Source organism: Protopterus annectens, chromosome 14.part0 (genome assembly GCF_019279795.1).
Source record: "Protopterus annectens isolate FY-2018-M chromosome 14.part0, PAN1.0, whole genome shotgun sequence".
Lineage (NCBI taxonomy): Eukaryota > Metazoa > Chordata > Ceratodontiformes > Protopteridae > Protopterus > Protopterus annectens.
The window spans coordinates 408,074,812-408,087,646 of record NC_056748.1 but is presented as its reverse complement, the minus strand read 5'-3'; the positions used below and the strand labels follow the sequence as shown (position 1 = coordinate 408,087,646).

General features: G+C 40.4%; 1 protein-coding gene across 1 annotated transcript in view; it reads left to right on the top strand.

Annotated features, from left to right (window-relative positions):
- The window catches only part of DOCK1 (dedicator of cytokinesis 1), a gene marked incomplete in the record, with an annotated part of 4,741,214 nt that overhangs the window by 776,061 nt on the left and 3,952,318 nt on the right, over positions 1 to 12,835 (top strand). Inside the window, 1 exon segment of the mRNA XM_044056178.1 lies at positions 6,562 to 6,634. Within this exon segment, the coding sequence (XP_043912113.1) occupies positions 6,562 to 6,634 (73 nt within the window).

The window sequence follows — 12,835 nt, the reverse complement described above, 5'->3', positions numbered from 1 at the left end:
ACTCCACACTCAGAATAAGACAATACAGTTTACGAAAAACATTACTAAATTAACACTAACATAATGTAATGAGGTAAAATACAAATGAATATACAGTTATCCTGGACTAGTCAGAGTAGATGAGAAACAAAGTTCAGTTAAGGGCTAAGGAGATAAGCTCAATATAAAAAAACAAAGTAAAAGTTAAAAAATATCATTAGTCAAGTTGAAAAATATCATTAGTCAGTAGTCATGATAACAAATTAGGTATTAGGAAAAGCAAGAAATCTGTTATTAAAAGTGTTAAAAGAGCAGGTTGGAATTTTAACAGGTAATTATGTAGTTAAAGATAAGGAAAAGGCAGAAAATAAGGTAGAGAGAGAGTGGAAAAGTATATTATCAGTTTGGTACAAGTATAATGGACTTAGTATGGTTAGGAGTGTACAGTTGGAAAAAGGAGAGGTAGGGAAACAGGATAGTGATGAAATGCAAAGGCAGCAGGATTATAGGAGGTCAGCAAAAGCAAGAGACAGAAAAAAAGATGGTTAGAAGGAGGGAGACAGAAATTTGAGAAAAAAAGTGAGGGTCCAAAGGGGGCTGATGAAGTCAGTCTAAGTTAGAGCAGGGCGGAAACATTACACAGTAGCAGACTGGAGAGAGTAATAAAAATGCTGAGCTCAGTCGGGATTGGAGCAGGGACATTCCTTTACTTCAGAGCAGTCTCACACCACTTTCAGTTCTCTGTGCTGCATTTGGCTTATCTACTGCTCCCAGGGTATTCACCAAAAGCTTAGCCCCAGCCATAGCCTTTTGCAGACAGAAAAATATGCAAATTTCCCCTTATCTGGATGACTGCCTCATTCAGGCAGATTGCAAAGAAATGCTCTTCAAGGACCTCCTCTTTGTCAAAATCCTCTTTAGGGTGCACCATCAATGAGAAGAAATCAAGGTAAACACTCTCCAGGAAGATCATTTTCTTGGGAGCACTGCTGGACACAGCATCCCAAATGGCCTTCCTAGCCACAGAAAAACAGAGTTTTCCTGCCTCTCTATTTCACCCAGCTGGCTTCCAGAAGTTACCTCACTGTGAGGAAGTTCCTGCAAGTCTTGGGGTACATGGCATCTTGCATCCTTCTAATTCCTCTGGCCAGGCTTCACATGAGAACCTCATTGGTACCTAAAGAACCTTTGGTGTAAGCACACACAACCTTTAGAGACCTCTCTACCTCTGATCCCCTGTATAAGGGCCAAATTTCTCTGGTGGGCTGGGGCCTGTGCCCAGAACAAGGGTCTTCCCTTCACCCTCCGCCCAACTGGGCAAACCATTGCCACCGATGCCTCAGACATAGCTTGGGGTGCTCACCCAGAAGGCAGGTTGCACCCAAGGTCTTTGGGATGCCCAGCACCTTCCCATACACATCAACCAGAAGGAAATGATGGCAGTACAAAAGGCTCGGACATCCTTCAAACCTCATCTCAAGCTAGGGGTTCTACTTATTAAAACAGACAACAACACAGTGATGTGCTACATCAACCAACAGGAGGGGACCCAATCTTACCCTCTGTGCATTCTGGACATGAACCTCTGGCTGGCAGCCTCTTCTGTGGGACTACACCTGATAGCCCAATACCTACCAGGGATGAACAACACCCTGGCAGACCAGTTAAACAGAAACATACTGGACACCCATGAATAGCAGCTCCACAGAATAATCTTTTTACAAATCACTCAGGCATGGGGACTCTGGAGGTAGATCTCTTTGCTTCGCATCGCAGCCAGCTGAAAAAATTCTGTACCAGGTAGTATTACCACCTAGCGTTGGAAGGTGGATGACTTGACCTTCCCCTGGAACACCCTCTTTGTGTATGAATTCCCTCCTTTGCCTCTTATACTCAAGGTACTGGTCAAAACAAGGGAGGAGAGACCAAAGGCCATCCTCATTACTCCATATTGGCCCAGACAACATTGGTACCCCTTACTGAGCATCCTGACCTTAAAGCCTCCCAGGCAGCTTCGCCTTGATCTCAGACCTCTTTACTCTGGGAGGTGGGGGGGGGATGCTGCACCCAGACTTGCAGACTCTCAAACTATCAGCATGGCTAATACGCTAAAGGCAAACAAGAGGCCTCTGTTAAGCAAACGGGTCGTAGACAATTATCACAGAGGCCTGAAGGCCCAGCACCAGAAAATCTTACGCAGGAAAATGGAAAAGATTCTGCTCCTGGAGCTATTCCAGAGGGGACAATACCTCCCAAGCTTCCATCCCTCTTATCCTGGACTACCTAGCGGAGCTACTTAATAGTCGCCTTTCCTTCTCCTTTATTAAAATCCAAGCCTCAGCCATTTCAGCTCATTTTGATACAGAGCAGCCACTGTTCTCCCACCCTGTGATTAAACAGTTCCTCATAGAGGCTTCTAATATCAATCCTCCCAGAAGGCCACCCAGTCCAGCCTGGGACCTGAATTATGTTTTGGAAAAACTAACTTTACCACCCTTTGAACCTGCTGCTTCAGCAGAACTAAGATGCCTCTCCTGGAAGACTGCTTTTCTCCTGGCTATCACCTCAGCCAGAAGGGTTTCAGAACTTCAGGCACTGATGGCCATTGAGCCCTTCATCATCTTCAGTGCAGATAGGGTCTCCCTGAGGACTAATCTCTCCTTTACGCCCAAGGTGGTATATAATTTAACTCTGAACCAGGCCATAAATCTACCCACCTTCTTTCCTAACCCTCAAAACAATGGGAAAAGAATTCTGCACTCACTAGACATGCACAGACAGCTCAGATACTATCTGGACCGTACTAAACCCTTCAGGAAAACAGACCCAACTACTTGTCAGCGTTGCCCCAGGGGCAGAGGGGGGAAGCCCATTTCCAAACAAACAATTTCCAAATGGATATCTCACTGTGTCCATTTCTGCTACAATTTGCATGGAACCCCCCCCCCCCAAGTCTGTTCGAACCCATTCTACTAGGGATGCCTCCGCTTTCTCAGCATTCCTCAGAGGAGTTCCCACCAGGGACATCCTGGAAGCTGCCACCTGAACTTCTGTCCATACCTTTACCAAGCATTACCACCTACTTCTATTTTCTAAGGCTAGGGCAGGGCATGCTGACCCATTCCTAGGTCTCTTACTAATCCTGCCACCCGTCTTCAGCTTTGGGTATCCTCCCAAAGGTGATGACTGCAACAGTGAAACATGAAGAACATACTACAGTTGTGTACACTTACCATAAATGTAGATGTTCGAGTGTATTCACTGTTGCAGTCCTGGTTTCCCACCCTCCTTACCCCTTGTATCTTCTTTCTTTAGGGAGACATAAGTTTCTAACGGTGGCTTTTAGCCACCAGAACCACTTTACCATATTTACTTGGGCCTCTGACTGGTTAGGGCAAGAAGAACTGATTTAATGGCGTTGGCTGCCTTCCTTTATAGCACTGACGACCTGATGTCAGGTAGTAATCAACAGCAGCTGACGCAGAAAAACTTTGACTATGATATTAATGCCAGCCGAGGGCCCCCACAGCAGGGATAACCCCACAGGTGATGACTGCAGCAGTGAATACACTCGCGTAGGTGTACACAACTGTACTATACAGTTGGTCATTATCATAATGGTTCTGCTGTGCGTCATTCTAATGAAACAAGCTTTTCTCAGGTGAGAATTATAGAAAAATTGTGATAATGTTAATCAAGCCACTTTCAGTATTAACTGGCATCTTTTGAATAGTCTCCCATCATTATGTGATCTGTTTTATAAATGCAGTTTTACAATTGATTGAGCATGACAGGTCATGACAAAATACTTCCTTTAAGAAGTTTCAGTTTTCTTCCTGTCTGAACAGACAACGTATGTACGAGTGTAATAAATCTGTCAAATGGAAAGAATGTTTTCTTCAATAAATAGCAGCAACCTAAACCATAGCCCTCCAGATATACCATCCTGGTACGTAACCCCCTCAAAAGTTGAGACTGGCTGTGTTCAAAAATTATTTTGAAAAGAGCTGGCCCAAGTTGTACCTGCCATGCACAGTCTTATCTTAACAGAGAGCAACATGTCCAGTGAATAGAGCATTGTGCATGTAAGCTTATATTCTTTCCATAGCCAGGAGTTCTGGTTTTCCACAGTCTGATAACATTTTGCCAAAATTCATAAAGCGTGTTACACCAGCATTGGTGGCACCAACACCACAGACAAGTGTCCCCAACTGCCACTGTCATCTGGGTTGTGACTGGCAAGGAGTGCAGGTGTGTACCCCATCCTGTCCCCTTCACAGTGATTCCCCCTCCCTTTTGTGTCTCTCCTGTCATGACTGTAATACAGTCTCACCATCAACAGTCTTTCCTATGTCTGATACCTCCTTCCCTCACTGTATCTGCACCTCCATTGTTAAGTCTTGTCTTCTACGTTTTTGTGCCCCTGCTGTATACCCTAGCACTCTTCTGTTCTCTTCCAGTTACTTCCTGCACCACCTTCCTCAACTTACCTTCTCTTTCTGTAAATAAAATGGGAACCTGACCCTCCATCTCCATTCTGTCAATCCCCTCATTTTTTACCTTATGTTCCATCTCATTTATGCCTTTGCCTTTTCACCATTTTCCTATCTTCTCATTTCCTGCCTTAAATTTGGTAAAAGAAAAACAGATGAACAAAAGCATTGTTGCCCAATAAGGCTGCCACGTAACTTCTCTTTCTTATCACTGCCATGCTCACATGGTCGTATGGATCTTCACCACTATGCATGCATGACCAGCAAGCACTGCTGGTGCTTGTATTTCCCTGAAGCTGCTCCATACTGCTATCACCCTCTTTTCCTGTGGTCTCTGCTGCAATCATGAGAGGGGTATTTAATGAGCTGTTGGTGCACTCCTGCCTACCTACACACATTCATTTGTTAATGAGAAATGGGTTTCATTGTACGCATATAGTAAACATATGTGATCACATCTGCACCATTTCTGAATCCCAGGAATCATCTTTTGGCACCTGTATTGTTTAATTAACTTCATCTAAATGAATTTCCTGCATATTTATAATATCAAATTCAACAAGTTAACATCCGTGTTTCATCGTTTAATTACAACATAAAACTTAGCATCTCCAATGGAGAACTGCAGTCATCTGTTGCAGTAATTTCTCTTTTAGTTGTTTCTTCTTTTTTAAGTATGCGTAATTGACTTCCCCATGTTTTTTGGGCTATATTGAGAGCCCAGATAGCTGTCATGCTCAGGGCTGCAGACCAGATGCAGACATTTCCTTGAACCAAAATTGGCAGTGCCTTAAGAATGCAGCTGCTGCTGCTCACTGTCCAAAAAACCACAAAGGAAGCAGGAAACAAAACTAACTTCTACGAGACTATCAAATGTTTGTGACAGTGATGGGTTGGATATTTCATTTTCTCTCATAGCTAAAAATAACTCAGTTCCCAGTTCAGTGGATGAATTGTAAATTAAAATCAGAGCTTTCATGTTTTTCTTCTAGACACTATATGCTTAAACTAATTTTTGCTATATTTGTATCACTCCATGGCCTGAACATTTTGGTTTCCTTTGTCTCATTCAATATATTTTTATTTAACCAACATTTATGCTTCCCGCCTTCCATCTCTTCTTTACATTTATTATGCTCTCACTTTTGCATTCCATTCACAGCTGTGCTGATGTCAGCTAGTAGTAACCCGTCATTATGCAGCATGTCCGACACTGTTAAATCAATTTTATGTAATTGCTGAGCCATGCATGAAACATCAAGATAAACAGTGATGTTTGTTGCACCTAGATTTTCCTGTTCTGGATTGCTGTCTACAGATTTCTACGTGAGTTTACTACAAAGTAAACACTTGAGGTTATGGTAATAGAAGTTAGTGTCTTACATTTTCAGTGTTACCCCAAAGGCTTTTCTGAATCAGAACTCTGCTGGTAATACCATACTGTCAGCAGAAAGAAGAGAGTACCTTTTGTTCTGAACTGTAAATCTGTCCCTTCTAGGAGCATTCAAGCTGTGATATTACAAAAATGTTATTTCTCTTCACCATTTTGACTTTTGACACAGAAGTGTAGTTTCTTTTGTTCTTAGTAATGCAGCTGATGGATTTGATTGACTTTTGTCTTCTGCTCTGGTTTATTTGGAATCTGTCATTGTCAAGAGTTGTTTTAACTGAGAATAGTGAAGAAACATTGTGTCCATCTGCAAGATTACAGTCTTTTCAGTTGATTCTATAAAACTCCAAGTGTGACTTTTTGACTGACTTGTGTACATTTATATGATGAGTTTAGTCTGGATGCCTTCCATCCCAATGCCCGTGCCTATAAAAAAAAAACAGATTTACATTTGGTTTTATGAAACAAGTGGAGTAGAAGTAAATCAGAGACTACTTTATGGTAGTTTCAGTCTTCATCTCAAATAGTGAAAAAACATGCCTCTTAGATTTCTCAGAAATGTCCAACAATTTACATAATTTCTATGCAGGTTGTATGCATTTATTTGACACGTGATCTTAAACTGTATAGTAGCTGCTTGCATCTGCTGTTCACTGTGAATCAGACATTGACATATGCCTTTTTTTCTTTTTAATCTAGTAATGGATGTTACTGACATCCTTAAAGGAAAGGTGGATGATGAGGACAAACAGCACTTTATTCCTTTTCAGCCGTAAGTACTGAACCGTTACTCATGTATGCATAAAGAAATATGTCCTCTGACCACATCTGTTTTGTCAGAGTGACACAAGCCAACTGAAATCCGACAATCTGAAGAGCTGTAATTTGCTATTTGAACTCTAATAAACAGCAGCCTTTAAGGGTTAAACATATTTGCATATTGCAGTTCATATGTCCTTCTCTCACTGCCTGTAACTAAGAGTTGTTTTAGGTTCATACTTTCACAGGTAAGTACTAGGCTAGTTGCCCTTGCAAACCATTTTAAGCCTAGCCAGTTTCTCATTTGGTTATAGATGGACCTTACCCATCCCATTGTTGATAATTATATATTACCCCTAATGAGAATAAATGGGATCATACCACAGATAATGTGAGGGGACTAATGCATGGGAAAAACATTTAGGAGCTGCATCTGTTTTTTCTCATCTACCAACACCAGGCTAATAACATGGTGGTACAGACTGAGAAAGTGCTCAAATGTGTCTTAGATCATCCCTGTTGGACTTTGCTTCCATAAAATGGTTTTGAGTTTGCTGTATATGAACAAGAAAATCAATAATACAGTTCCTTGGTGTACAGTGCTGCTTTGAGATGTTCTTGAAGCAATAATTTTGACATGTTTAATTGTATCAAGAGGTCTGTGTTGCAAACAATTTCTTATAGTTTAATGAAGTGCTACAAATTGTACTGATTTTGCATAGTTTCTGTATTATAGCTGCAGAATGATAAAAACTGATAAAGCTCGATTCCCAACAAAGCCATTGACTTTACCATTAGGTTATTATCACATTTCAGTTTTTTTCTCTTTTTCCTGCATTTTTTCACTTTCTGTAGTCTGATGCAAGTTATAGCTGCAGTTTTGTTCTAATTGTGAATGATTCCACTCCTTTTGTCATGAGAAATAGCCAGTATATGTTTTATTTGCTTTTTTCCAAAAGTTTGTTTTACTCTGAGCACAGACTTTTAAGTTTGATGCACACATTTACTTTCTCGCACTTTTTTAGCTGATGTATACTTGCATGCTGTTAGCGCATTACAGTTTGCACTGGAAACTAAGTTTTCGATTAATATTGCGCCTTTCTTGCATACTTGACCCAGATTATCATTCACTGTGTGTTGTGTATCTGTTTTTGTGCTAACATTTTGTAGGGAGGAACAGACTTAAGTATGTCTACTTAAAGGTGTATATGGCTTGGCATGTTATGGTCCTTGTGGCTGCTTGCTTAGTATCGTTTCCTGTGTGAACAGTCACAATGCTATTAAAGATCTGATTATGGCACAATGGAAATAGTATTCTTTCTGGTTTCATAACTCTTTAATAACTGCAGAAGTAAGGATCTGTTCTTTTTGGGTTTCAGACAGTTGTCCGATTTTTTTTTCTCTCTGCTGCAGTTGTCAAGCAAGATGATTTTGCTAAGGATGTTTTGTGGCCGAAAATTTATAACCTTCACTGCACTGTAAACAATGTGAGCATAGCTGACGTCCTGGATAGCTGAGGTGCTAATTGTGGAGGATTAGTAGTGTACTTTTGTGTTACTGTTTCTACATGACATATTTGTCAATGTTTTTTCCCCTCTTTACATTCATTTTTATATTCATTATGCTATAATGCATGGCTTTTGATAGCAGTTTTCTAGCAGTGTTTTTATTACTGACTTTTAAGCATATCTCTTGTCTTCACAATTGCTCCTCTTTCATTTTTTTCTACTACACTAATATCTATATGCCATATTATACTCTCTAGTCGTATATATCCTGGAAGTTTGCCACACACTTCTCTACCTTTATCTTTTTAAAGTGTACATGCATATGCTCCTGCATTCTTAGTGTCTTGCATTTCCTTAACTTCACACATAAAATGTCCCTGTTGGCTGCAAATTTATCCCCTCCTTAGCTAGAAGTTTTACTGTAGCTTAATGTCCATAGTTGTCAAAGGTTTTGCTGTATGCTTTGTCTGTCAGTAGTTTGCTGTACTTAAAAGCATTTGGAGTAATACAGTAAGCCTATCTTCTATCCTATTCTTCGGTGCCTTGAAAGTTCTGAAATTACTGTTGCGTATCTGTTGGTAGTGCTCATGTCAGACAGTTTTTCTCACTGTTGAAATTCCCATTTGCATAGAGGTGGCCACGTGGTTTTGTGCGTCTTGTTACCAGTTGGGTTGTCTGTAATGATGCACACATTGCAGACACCAGATGCACAGAACACTTTTCTGATGATCAAGTACATCAAGGCCCACCACTAATGACAACATAACAGCTTGACATTCTAGCTCATGTAGGTTAGTAGGCACAGGTCTCCAGTGGGAGTTTACAGGGAGCATTTTTTCTACTCTGGAGAAGTCTGGGAACAGAGATAACCATAGCTCGTCATCTACAAGAGAACATAACTCATCAGTAACAGGGAAGGATACAGTAGTGGCTAGGAAAGTAGGATGTGAGGATATCATTGATATCTATATGACCTGTTACATGCATGGGATGAGGATGAGTGATATATTGCTGTCTGTATGCTGCTGCTGCAGTCCAGTGATCATCTTTAATGGTGGATCATGGGGTCATATGCTAGAATTACCGGGCCCATATTGTGTTATGGTCATTATGAAGACAGAGGTGAAAGGCACTGCAGGGAACATATTTTGTGGGGAAGATGCCCAACTGCATGCATGACCACACATGGACTATCTGTATATACCAGTGCAGTCTAGCTGCATTGAAATATGCTACCTTTGACTCGTGACATGGACAGTATGGTAGTCAGATGTAGCACACATTCGCATGATGATGGCCATGGATTTCAACACCATTCTCAGCCAGAAGTGGAATACCTTTGCAAGTTGTGAATGGCAGCCCTACAGCCTTGTATTCAGTTCCCAAGATGTCTCCCCATGGCACACCATTTGGTAGGTAGTATTTGTTATGCATATTGGCACCGTGGTCTGCCACACATAACCCTGTTGTATCCAGCAATATACGGCACCTGAGTGCAGTAGTGAGAATCTTCTTGCCAGTGTTTAGAATGAGGTGGTGTTTGTGTCAGTGTGGCTCTGCCATAGCACTTTGATACCATAATGAAGGGAACTTTCTTTTTTAGTGATGCATCCCTGTTATTGTTTGTGCGCCTGACCAGATGCCTAGTCATGCATGTGCTTAAATATGATTTTTTGTTATTAGCAGATGTGTCTGATAGCGCATATTATTAAAGCAAATCTGTCCCTGAGTTTGTAAAGTCATGCCAGCTTACCACTGACTGTATCATATTTCTCTGTATGCTTGTAAAACCTGACAAATGTCATGGTGCATAGTTTTCCATCAGACAGTGCCTTGTTGCTTGTCTTCTTGTCTTCTTCTGATTATGTGCCTCTACTATTCATTCCCCTGATATTCATTACCATCATGATCTTTGTCCTAGTGGTCGGGTTCAGGTGTCCAAGGTCCTCTGGTTAGGCCTCCTATACCCAGTTTGGAAGGTTACCATTCCTGGTGGTTGTTGCACATGTGCTAATCTTCTGGATTGCTTTCTTAATAGTCAGTAACAGAGCACCTTTAGATATATCTGGACACGTACATTTAGACTTGTGCTAATAAGCAATCACACATTTCTTCTCAACCTGTGTGCTAAATTTTTATGCTTTGTCTGCAGGCAGCTGGGAATGTGAAAAGATGCCATTAGCTAGCACTTCAGGGAGTAGCCCCTGCCTGCTGTAAAGTAAAATGTTGACATGTGGCTGTATGTCAATGCTGCTGTTATGTTGTTTTTTTTTTTTTTTTTTACTATACACATATACGTTTGTGTGGGCTTTGCACTTAAGCTTGTGTGCATCAGAGATTATTGCATTATAAATATGTGCTTTAGGGAACAGATTTTCCATATAAATCTATCAAGCACACACTGCCAGTGAAAGATGTTGTGATCTGCTACTTCTGACCATCTAACACTTGAGTGATAGTCCTTCTGACTTATGTATGTATTGCATTCTTACTGGAGGATGATTTTGTTGTGATGTATGTACAGTTAGCAGACCCTTGTAAAACCCCATATAACTGTTCCATGACTGTGTGACACTTGCCTGATATCATTGGGAAATTAGTTTTCCCTGCATCTGTGTGTTACATTTGCTTATAATGCATATGCTGGGTATAGTAACCTGTTCTGAAATGGCTTTCCTACATAGAAACTTTTATGACAAATGCTCAAGGTCTTTATCAATATGAGAACATGCAACATTTCTAGCAGTCCTTTTTATTGCATGGTATAAGTTTACCTCAAACTTCATTGTTTATACTCTATGGTTGCTTCATCTCTGAGAAAGTGTGATTGCTGACAGGCAAATACATAAAGCCTGTTTCTCCAGTAGCCGATGAAACTTCATTAGCTGTTAAGCAGATATGTAGAACAGTAGCATCTTACTCATAGATGTTTTGAGGAATATGTGTATCTGTTTGTTTATGCTTTGTTGACCAGGTTATTACCAGTAGACTAGCAACCTCTTTTCATGGGCGTGCTCATGAGGTAAAATGTGGCCAGGGCACAAAGAAAATTCCTTTATACTTTTTTGGTCAAGTTCTGTGGAATCTTTTACATCACCTAATTTGCCAACAACTCAGGCAGATGGGTCATTGATTTAACATCTCATCCAAAATAATCAATTGAAACCACAAGCATTTAAGTGTAAGCAAATGAATTATCAGTACGTGTGATCTTTTGTTGAATTGTTCGATTAACTAGAGTTTCGATCTTGTAATACAGACCCTATACATACATACAAATATACAGTATATGTATATACCAGAAGTAGACTCCAAAGAAATTTCTCCTCAGGTAGATTGCAAATGTTGGAGGTGCGATTGGCAACATATAATTTGGGAGTGTCAGGAATACTGTGTGAGCAAACTAATGTAAGTAAGAAAATTATTTTCTGAGCTGTGCTTTAAGATCTGAATTGCCTAGATATAGCAAGTCCTTGCTGAGTGTAATTCTGGTGGCTGCAAAAAAAAAACTATTACTGGAAAATGGAAATCAAAGTCTAAACCAACCATGTTAAAAGTAGTGAATACAGTAATAGAGATAAGGAACTCTAAAGTGGGATTTTTAGAAGATGGTAGGAGCAAATTACATAAAAAAATGGGAATTGTGGGAATAATACATGCAGAATAATGATTTGGAGGAGCAATGAGGTTGAAAGGAAGGCAGGAACTGAATGACCTTTCAGATGTTTGACAATGACTGTATAGAAAATTATGTGTTGTATAATGTTTGCAAATGAAAATATGTCAATATCATTTTTTTTCATTTATACAAATATATGACTGCCTATGTTATAAGTGATAATTCATTAAAGACTTTTTGTCTTAAAAATAAATAAATACAGTAACAAACTAGGCTACAATTATGTTCCAAGATGTTTACAACATATTACAGATTAATCTTGATGAGTAAGCGTTGAGTGTAAGGGGGTGAAAACGTTGGAGAAACATGGTCAGAAAGGGCAGCATTAGCTGCAGAAGGGTGGAGGCAAGGTTGAGTACATAGCCTGAGAATGATCTCTGTTTCTTCCGCTGCATGACTGGGGTTCCTACCTTCACTGTACTTGGTCTCTATTGCTCAAAACATTCCTGCACTGGAAGTGGTGTAGGGTTTCTCTGCCACTGGTTCCCTGTGGACACCCTCCTCTTTACATGCAGAGCTACAGGAGTATTATGACTGTCAGTGTGAGGGAACAGATTCTAAAAATATTCGCCTTTCTGGCTCCATTCCAATTTGTTTGAAGTGGGATGTCCTTAACGGGGTTCTGCACAGGTGGCTTCAATCAAGGCCACCCTTAATTTGGTGGGAGCAGATAGAGCAATACAAGGTTATGTAGTTACTTTCAAACCATGTGATCTGTTCTGGAGCAGAAGGGACGGTACAAAGATTTAACAGGATGGTTAAAGTGGTGTGCTTAATACAGCAGCTACAACTGCACATTTATTTCTAAGAATGTATGTGACAGTCACTTAATCAGTAAACACCTATGAACCTGTACACTTATCAAGGATATCAGAACTTGTCAGAGATTTGTAGTGCATGGCTAGGCTTAAAACGGCCCTTGGGATCATTAGCCTAGTAAACACCTATGAACCTGAGAAACTTACTGAAGAACATCATGACAGTTAGGAATTTGTTCAGTGTGTGAGGGACCATGGTCTGTGAAATT